The 9,799-nt window shown below is 38.1% G+C and overlaps 1 protein-coding gene across 3 annotated transcripts; it reads left to right on the top strand.

Moving 5' to 3' along the window:
* The first annotated feature begins 536 nt into the window (after positions 1 to 536).
* LOC141900630 (retinoid-inducible serine carboxypeptidase-like) lies at positions 537 to 8,797 on the top strand. Of its 3 annotated transcripts, none has more exons than XR_012618740.1 (11): positions 537 to 644; positions 771 to 898; positions 1,064 to 1,153; positions 1,459 to 1,617; positions 2,961 to 3,035; positions 3,113 to 3,223; positions 4,170 to 4,377; positions 6,805 to 6,923; positions 7,315 to 7,383; positions 7,473 to 7,550; positions 7,622 to 7,674. XR_012618740.1 is itself a non-coding variant. In XM_074787609.1 (11 exons), exons 1-11 carry the CDS (start codon positions 581 to 583, stop codon positions 7,929 to 7,931), a joined length of 1,206 nt encoding a protein of 401 aa, XP_074643710.1. In that variant the 5' UTR covers positions 537 to 580; the 3' UTR covers positions 7,932 to 8,797. The 3 variants fall into 3 exon arrangements, 1 of the variants encoding a protein (XP_074643710.1); XM_074787609.1 differs by lacking the exon at positions 6,805 to 6,923 and adding an exon at positions 7,869 to 8,797 and having other exon boundaries at positions 7,622 to 7,782; XR_012618741.1 differs by lacking the exon at positions 7,622 to 7,674 and having other exon boundaries at positions 6,805 to 7,166; positions 7,473 to 7,521.
* The last annotated feature ends 1,002 nt before the right edge of the window (positions 8,798 to 9,799 follow it).

Below are 9,799 nucleotides of genomic sequence, written 5' to 3'. Positions count from 1 at the left end.
GGTTGGTTTAGTATTCTCCTTTTATTGCCTTGGGATACGGTACAATCTGTTTTAATTTGAGGGTGTGGATTCTGTTATCGACGATTGTGATTGCTGTTGGTTAACTACTGAGGGTTGGTTTTCCTTCCCTCTGCTCAGGTTACCGCTGCCGATGAAGCTTACACTCCCTTGTACGTCTTATATCATTATCTTAGAGCGATTGGAGAAGTTCAGTCCCATAGATCTAATGTTCAACTCCCATTTTTCGTTTGGGTATGGCTCGTGATTGGTGCAATGCTTGGGCAGTCCCGGTTTTCCCCATATCTATATAGTTATGTAGTATGTCTGCTCAACAGGAAGTAAGAATATTTTACTATTTGGCTAGGTCCTAATTATATGCCGTATATAATAGCTTCCAAATTCGCAAATCGATGCAACTGATGTTGTAAACATGATTAATTTCGGTAAGATGATGGACAATTCAGGTCACTCGCTATTATTCATGTTTTATTATCATCGTTACGATTATTTGTATCTATTTAACTTAAAAATTAGTCATTCGTTTCGGGAATAGTCAAATTGCTGCAACAAACGGTTGAAAATGGAAGTTGGGAAGTATTTGAATAGATATATTTTCATATTCAGCTTACTTTTATTCAAAGCAGGTAAAGTTATTTGAATTACTCGTTAATTACTCGAAAAGTTACTGAATTACTTCGTTGAATTTGGTGTATTGCATTTTCATTGAAATCTCTTAAACTGTATGTATACACATTTCCCGAATTCATCAGATGCAGAACCGACGCATCCGATTAAAGAGTTCACGACTGTAAGACCAGGCGTTCATTTACATTCATGGCTGTACCTTACTGCACATCCAGAAGGATTCAACAAAAGACCACTTATTTTGTGGTTATCGGTATTTAATAATTTCCATTTCTATAAACCATTGCGAAAATACAAGTATGAATATGCAAAGTATCGGATTACAAGTATTTTTGATCATATATAACATTCTAATTAGTAAGAAAAATCTGGTTAATTAATGGGACATATTAAGTTGGCATAGACTTCAACGTTTTAGGGAGGACCAGGCCAATCCAGTATCGCAATCGGTAACTTTTTACAAATCGGACCGTACGATGGCGATTTGAACCAAAGAGACACATCCTGGGTAAGTGAGAATAAAAGCGTGAAAAAATCAACTTAATCGAAAATTCTACTTAAAGTTGCATATATTATTATACGTATATGTGTACGACTACAGTGAAAGTATGTTTGATACCAAGAAAAATGGTATTATGACGAATAGATACTAAAGAAAATGGTATTTTGAATGAGATTAAATTGGTATACCATTTTCTCAGTAAAATTTTGGCGTTCAAAAGGATGGCAGTATGAAATGTATTCCCATTATGCAAATATCATGTTAGACTGGCTTGAAAGCGATAGATTAGGTTTTTGATTTTTTCTAATTAGGCAAAATATTGTAGCGTTCTGTTTGTGGATAGTCCTGTAGGAACGGGTTTTAGTTACGCGGATGGAGAACACCTGTTTACATCGGATGTCTTTGGTGTCGTGACTGACTTACTCGAATATCTACGACAATTCTTCTCGGTTAAACATCCAGAATTCAAGGTATAGAAAACTCCATTGATTGAATCAATATATTTGATAATTGTTTTAGATGGCATGTTACTCGAATTTCTTGGGGAAGTCTGATCTCATCATGATTTTCGAGGAAGACGACCAGGGGCGGATGTAGGGGGTCGGACTTAAACCCTTGAAATTCTTGAGCACTACAAAAAGTCAACCCCCCAAAAATCAAGCAAGAGTTTTAGTTGTTGTATACAAAAGTTTTTTGGTGATATAATTTGTAACTAGTAATGATTCACCTCATGAAGATGTTTGACGTCACTTTCAGAATTTTGAATAAGGCTTTTTTTCTATCTTTTTTTTAAGTGAGGTAAAAAAATAAAGACCCGCCGCCCTCTTTACTTTTCCAAAAAGGCGGATTTCTTTGCGTGGCCTTTGTTCCCAATGGGTCAGTCGTTTTGTATTTTCAAAATAGAAGGAAAAGAAACGGGAACATTAACGGAAGCATTGTAGGTTCTCACTCCGTTGCTGCAAACATGCTGCAGAATCCGGTTTTCCCCATATATTATCTGTATTCCAGTATTGTGTACAGCAGGGAGAATATAATACTATTCAAGCCTATGTAATTCCTTTTGACCAATTTATTCGTAGAAGCTCCGCTATAGAGCCTGGGTATCAATACAATATTCATAAAGTCTTCCGAAACCTTAATAATTCTATAATTTTTAGAAACCTATGCAAATTTACCCCCTGGAATACGAATCGCAGAAGGGTCAGTCAAAATCAGTTGAAATTTGACATTGAAATTTTGTGGGTATTTGGGAAAGGAAAAATTTTGGAAAATCTACTAGAAATCCATTGATAATAGTTTAGCTTAGGCTTTTAGTGACATTTTGGCATTATCTGCTTGGAGAGGGGAAGGTAATAATCGGGAAAATCAATAGAGTATTTTTTTAAACAGCTGAAAGGCCCTCTCGTCATATCCATCGGTTGTTGGTTGGAATTTCGACAGTTAGTTTTTAAAAGTTGTGCTTGTTGTCCATTTTGTAAGTGAATTTTCAATTGAAAATGTCCATCGTGTAGTCCATAACGTAGAGCTTGATGATAAGATTGAAATCAATCGCGATTGAGCATCGAATGAGGGATAAACCCAGGAATCAGGATACGTAGACAATTTAATAAACACGGCTTAAAATGGTTTGCAAATCATGCGGTTTATCCTGGAAACCCATAATGTATCGATTTTACTTAATACATACCTGCATGCGCAACTTGACATACCGTACGCATGTATTCGAAAATACTACGTTCGGGGGGAGAAGAAAAACCCTGCTTGCAAATTTTTCAACAGCTCTGTATACATACCCCTCAATTTCCAATTATAGGGCCTTGAATTCTATATTGTTGGATCATCTTATTCTGGAAAGGTAGCACCAAGACTAGCTTTACAACTTCACCAGGTAAATGATAGAATCTACTATGTTCGATCACGTTATTGAGGAGCTTTCCTTTAGGCGAGCTTTTTGAATGCTTTTAGGAAATACGAAATGGTCGAATTGACAGCAATTTCAAAGGTATTGCTATTGGTGGGCCATGGATATCTCCGATAAGTAGCACCAGTTCTTGGGGTAATTTCTGGCATTCTATGGTGAGTCTGTTGAGTTTAAGTGTGCATTTGTCGATAGAAATATAAATATATAACCGAATATATGCGTCAAAAATGAAAAAAATCTAACTTTTAGAACACTGGCGAATACTACCGTCTTGGTATATATAAGGCGCGTTCACACGACGAAATTTAGACCGGTCTAAATTTGGTCCGGTCCAATGTAGACCGGACCAAGCGTTCACACGGGCAAAAATACCGTTCCATTTGGCACGGTCTAAAAGAGCGAACCAGGTCCGGACCAAATTTTGGACCGGTCTAAATATGCGTGTGTGGACAGAAACTGGTACCAGGTCCGGTCTAAATCGTAATTCTGAATCTCTGCGGTAGATGTCGCAACCTCTGCGGTAGAGTGTGAGTCCAGTTTATTAAGTTTTAAATGCTTTTATTACCGTTTATGTAATTATTTTTAAGTACTCTTTTTTCTCCCTATTCAATGGAAATGTTTGGAGCGTAACTCGTATTCGTATATCGCGATCATCATCCGTTTTACTGCCGTGCTTTAAACCGTGATTAAACGATACTTCGAGTTTCAGCATCATAGAATAAAATCGAATTCGCAAAAATGTATAAACCAGACAGAGGATCGAATTGGTCAAATGAATAATGTCTTGCTCTACTTGGAATATGGAAGCAAGACTTCATCCAGGCAAAATTAATTATTTAGCAGATGGCGACATCTTGTGGGCCCGGTGACAAGCGATTTTATCACCGCGTGTCAAAACGCCGTGTGAACGCTCGCCAAAATTTGGTCTGGTCTGAATTTGGACCGGACCAGGTACGGACCCATTTAGACCGGTCTAAACTAGTTGTCGTGTAAACGCGGCTTATTTCCAAATTTCTTTCCAAAAACTCAACATAAATTATTACGTATAAATCATCCTTTTGAAAAAGCCTAGTGTGAATAATCGCTATTCGGATTTTGCAGTCAATAATCAACTCGATTGATAAAGTGAAGGTGGATAGATTAGCTCGGAGATTTGCAGCCTTATTAGAAACAGGCCGGGGAGGAAATATGACGGCATATAAAGTCCATAGCGAAATGATGATGTTACTGTATAAAGCAGGAATTGACGCAAATCTATACAACGTGATGGAAAATATTCACGGGACTCTTTTTATGCGCAATGCTACAGGTAGGAGAAGCAAGAGAATCGGATTCCATATTAATATAACCTGATTCAGCAAAACAACAATCAACGGTTTCATGCGGGTATATTGGGCAACGTTCACATAATAAAAACAAATAAATTGATAACCAAAGAAATACGGTTTTATAGAAAAGAATTGGCCCCTAGGTGTATCGAATCAATGAATCTATTCAGCATGTTCCAACAATGTTGTACCGGTATAATACTTCTTTTACCAGTTGTCAATAGGTATAGATGTCGATTTGAACGTATCGTCAAGGCTATGAAGTAGGTGGCAGTTTTTCATTTTAAACCTGAACATATGGGGTCTATATGTCTCAATTTCTCCAGATTTCAGAGACAGATTTCTCTCAAGTAGAATTGTTGGTCCACTTAACTAATTTAAGTTACTCCGAAAAGGTTCAACATTTTAACCATTTTCACCAGTTTCTCGATGACATCAGCGACACTAGTCTGACACTACATATTTTGTCTGAAGATATCAACCCGATCGGTCGACTTCTATCTGGCGAGCGTTCCGTTTTCCTTACTGATTTGTTTGTTTATTAGTGAGGTTGGAGTCTGGATGTTTTGTGCAAACTAGTGAGGTTGGACAGTGAAAATTTTATGCCAACTAGTGAGGTTGGACAGTGAAGATTTTGCGCCAACTAGTGAGGTTGGACAGTGAAGATTTTGCGCAAACTAGTGAGGTTGGGCAGTGAAAATGTTGCGCCAACTAGTGAGGTTGGGCAGTGAAGATTTTATGCCAACTATTGCGGTTGGGCAGGAAATATTTTGCGCCAACTGGTGAAGTTGGGTAGTGAAGATTTTGTGCCAACTAGTGGTTGATGTTGCGCCAAAAGTGAGAAAAGATCTAGTGGCGATTTGGTGCTAAGGGGTTTGGCTTGTGCTGGTAAATTAAACGGCTAGTGTTTGGCTTAAATCATGTTAGTTTGCCTTCAGTATGTCTTATTTACGGGGCGAATACTACTCAAAATCCATACATTTTATCGTTTTATCATCGAGATCCCTCGGGCTGCGACACTTGTATTATGATAAGCTTTTATCATTGTTATCTGATTCATTGCATGCGATATGCACTCACTCTAATTTGGTCATCGTTAACCTTTGTTTGGCTCGAGCTTTTGGGAATTTCCTCATCGTTCTCAGGGTGACATACCTTAGTGAACTTAGTTCACGCGAGTTCAACCTGGGGCTTCCCACCCCCGTTATATTTCGTTTTATTTGACGCAATCTGCGTTCATTCGATTACTTACTGAATTTATTTTAGCTATCGGGATGGACTTTTTCCCCAGGTTGAACTTGTAACGTGATGTGGCCTACCATCAAGAAACGGTTTCTTGATTGTGCCTTTGGATATCTAGCACTTACATACACAAGTCCCTTTCTCTCCGGAAATTTTGTGGTTTTGAGAAGAGTGGAAATAAACCTATAATATGTCCCTCCCGCTCTTTTTTGTTGATGAGTTTTGAGAATAGGAAAGAGGAATGAGAAAGGGAAAAGGATAGACAGTCGCCCTATTCGCTTATCTGGTCCCTACATTACATATTCCAATGGAAAGCAAAGGTCATATCCTCTCAATACTCTAGTGGACAAGTATACATAGGAGGAGTTGATGTCACTTGGTGACATCAACGACAGCAGTGTTATAATCTGACACTATACATTTTTCCTGAAGGCTTGCTGGACGACGAGTCCGTATTGTGGCTGTATAGGCCATCTCATTTCCCCCTGGTGTTGATTCTTACGGTTCGCTTCTTTTGGAATTTCCTCCCAATACTTTATAGTGGACAAGTATGCATAGGAGGAAGTGATCTCGAAATCTCCGAACATTTGAAGTCAATTCCTGCTGGTGGTGTTTTGAATACCTTGATTTTACGATCTCCCGCAATAAATATCACAGAAAGTGAAATCCGGTGATTTTGTGATTTAAAATCATTGTCATTTAACAACTAAACGTACGCTATGGAACAACCGATAGTTTTTTGTTCGACTCCATTTTCATAGCCGTTTAACAACAAGATTGTTCAGCAATGCATGGCTTATCATTGCATTTCAACATTTCATCCTCGAGAAAACATCTAGGTCTACTATCCTTACCCTCCAAAAATATAATCAAAATCATAGTTAATGAATGATTAGTCTTAGAGTATGGGTAACACATTTTCTGAGACACCCTGTGGTGCGACCCTTCTCCATGGTAAGTCATTTATACTGAAGAAGGGTGGAAGCAACCACCTAAAATATTTCTAATATTCTAAATAAGCTTTTTAGATCAATTCATTTATTGTGGGATTTTACTCATCAGATTAGAACATTAAGGGTAATTTCGAAAGCAGATCTTTTTCCCCATGTGCATATACCGCATAATAGGTTAAAAAGTGAATATTGAGTTATTCATTGCTTTTGTAGGTGACAAACGCTGGTGGTATTACCTGCAACATGAATCACCTGCAATGAACCTAGCGCTGAAACAACTTCAACGCTTGCGGCCAGATTTGAAACGTTTTCGAGTTTCAAAGAAATTAAACGTTCGTATTTCTTTTGTACTGAAGTGATCTTGAAACATGAGGAGTGTGTGGATACAGGGAATATTTTCAATATAAAACATATTTGCAAATATCATCTGTCTGAAAAGGCTAGCGCACAAAGCAAGAAAAACCTTAAAACTAAAAACGTTTGTTTTTACGCGAGTCCATGTTTAGACAAACGGCAATAAACTTACACCGACACTAGCGATAAAAAATTAAGTTATTGCATAACATGATCAAAAGGTGATTACGGTCAGTGGCATCATCCATCCCTTTTACCCGGAATAAATATGTCAATTTCGAGACACACAGTCATGGGAAAACCAAGATGTCTCGTGTTTATTTCTTACTGTGTGCTTGACTTCAATGGCGATTTTCTTTGTTTTTCTAGCTTCGAGTCGTATTGTTAATCGCAGAATGAAAGATGATGTTATGACAGAACACAGCTCATACGAAAAAGGTAAGATGTATACAAATATACCTGAATTGGAAAGGAATTGGAACTGTTATAAATGATACCTAGATATTTCAGTGTAGGACGTTATTTAGTTTCAGAGATTCTTCAGACCACTAATTTGACTGTTATTTGCTACAATGGACAATTTGATGGCATAGTACCTGCAATAGGTAATATACTGGTACTCATATATTTGTAGAAGAGTACTTATGATGATTTCTTATTCATTCGGATCTTCCAGGAACGGAGGCAGTATTAGACTCTCTGAAATGGTATGGTGGAGAAGAATTCCGCAATGCGAAGGCATTCTATTTCAAAACTCCAGGCTGCAACAGTAATGCCGGTTTTGTGAAGAAGTATGCCGGTCTTTCGTATTACGTCGTTTATGGAGCAGGCCACTACGTATGTAATGAATGATGTTGATTCCACAATCCTTGGTGCAGAACGTAAAAACTCCTCCGTGATAAAACCAATGATTTTTTTTTCAGGTATTCGCCGAAAAAGGGATCGTGGGAATTAAAATACTTAAAGACATGGTTAATGATAGCTGATTGAGACTTAAGGCTGACAGATGTCGATCTGCGACTTGATGCCTACCGATGCTACTGGGTTTACGCCTATCGGCCCGGTAGGCTGCCAGTTCCCATCATTTTTTTTAAGTAAGCCGTGACGGCAACCCGACGCCTAACGACTCGTCGCAAGTCGTATCCGTATGGTGGCTGATAAGGGCCATAGTGTAAAATTCCTGGTATGTAAATGAGGGCGCCAGAACGACAGAACGGCGAAACGAAAAAAAACGTCAAATTTTCTCTGAAAGTTCGTTTTGGCACGCCAAAACAAAGAAAATTCCGTTTTGGCGTTCCCGCCAAAACAACGAAAAACATCGAAATTTCTCTAAAAGTTCGTTTTGGCGCGCCAAAACAGAGAACATTCCGTTTTGGCGCCCCGCCAAAACGAACTTTCATTTGTTGAATGCTTGTTTTGGCGAGGGCGCCAAAACGGAAATAACCGCGCCAAAACGAAATTTTCTTTGTTTTGGCGCGCCAAGCGGGCCGACAGCGGTTTCGAGCGCAAACGACCTGTGCACAGGAATTCCAGCTAATCGGAGACCGAATATGCGTAGTACCAACAATACATGTATTTTTTGTAGTGGATATACTGTCGAAATTAAAACATCATTTTCCAAATGTCAAAAACATTTTCTACTTGTTAATTATGACACGTCAAATAACTGGAAAAATAATAAATTGTCCAAACAAAAGATTTGACGTGTCAAAGCTCGTGTTAACATTTTGAGACTTTATCCACACCATAATGCGCTAGGAGCAAATTTGGTGGCACCTGCAAGTTGTTGGCACTCTCAGTTCCACTGTTCTGATAATAATAATTATAATAATAATGATTACAATATTTTATTTCCACAAGAAATTGTAACAAATTTTATATTTATAAAGGATGTTCCAATATCAGTGGTAGGTGCTCATTAAAAGCAAGGTTGCTTGTCGGGTATGAGACACCTATCCCTCACACGCATTCAAAACACATATACTCATCAAGCATGCACACATTCACACATTCAAATTAACAAAATTACAAATGGCGGGAAGGGGGAAAAATAATCCCGTAATATATGAGTTAAATAAACAGAATACATCAAATAGCATTATATAGGGTCGTTCATTTAGTATGAACGCATGTAGGGGAGGGGCCAAGGAAGCGATCACCCCAAGACAAGAAAATCTGTGGCATTGGGAAAGTGCTCCGTCGCCTTCGCTAACGCTGTGGATGCATTGATCTTAATCGAATCCGGATCGGTTTTATGTCGTTTCACGTCGCACGTACCCAGATGGATGATAACTTTATCAATTTTTTCTGAATTAATGTATCCAGATGATTGTCAAAATTTTTATCTTTTTTCAAAATTTAAATCTTATCTAGAAATCTTGCAAATGCATTGTTAGGAAACCTATACTTTAGGATTTTTACGGAGTCCCGGAGGGGACATGGTGAGAAATTAATATGATATATTTTTTCGTTCGAACAAAAGGAATATTTCGGTCGATCTTCTTACAGCGATCTTCACAGTACTAGAAAATCTGTTCGTTTCAACCGATAGTTTGTTATATCCAGTATAAATTAATCAAATTTTCTTACTTGGGACGAAATTCTATATTTGTTATATCCGATGAATCGTTATATCCGATTTCGTTATAACAAGGTTCCACTGTATTGATAATTGAAGCCACAGTATTGTTCTCACTCCCTATTGTGCGGATATACTACAGAAATATATAGATATGGGGAAAACCGGTACTGCGCAAGCGACGCACCAAACACTCCGAAAAGACAAGCCATAAAACCCCAAAACTAACATCCCAAAACCGAACCCAAACCATAAAAGGGGAGTTAAACATTAGAT

Source organism: Tubulanus polymorphus, chromosome 2 (assembly GCF_964204645.1).
Source record: "Tubulanus polymorphus chromosome 2, tnTubPoly1.2, whole genome shotgun sequence".
Classification (NCBI taxonomy): domain Eukaryota; kingdom Metazoa; phylum Nemertea; class Palaeonemertea; order Tubulaniformes; family Tubulanidae; genus Tubulanus; species Tubulanus polymorphus.
The sequence above is the reverse complement of the archived record's forward strand: the minus strand, read 5'-3'. Positions and strand labels throughout refer to the sequence as shown.

Coding starts and splice junctions, on each gene's coding strand:
- LOC141900630 (XM_074787609.1), top strand. CDS start 581: ATGGAAGTTGGGAAGTATTTGAATAGATATATTTTCATATTCAGCTTA. Junction 1,618..2,960: donor TTAAACATCCAGAATTCAAG/GTATAGAAAACT, acceptor TTCCAATTATAG/GGCCTTGAATTCTATATTGT. Junction 4,378..7,314: donor TTTTATGCGCAATGCTACAG/GTAGGAGAAGCA, acceptor TTGTTTTTCTAG/CTTCGAGTCGTATTGTTAAT.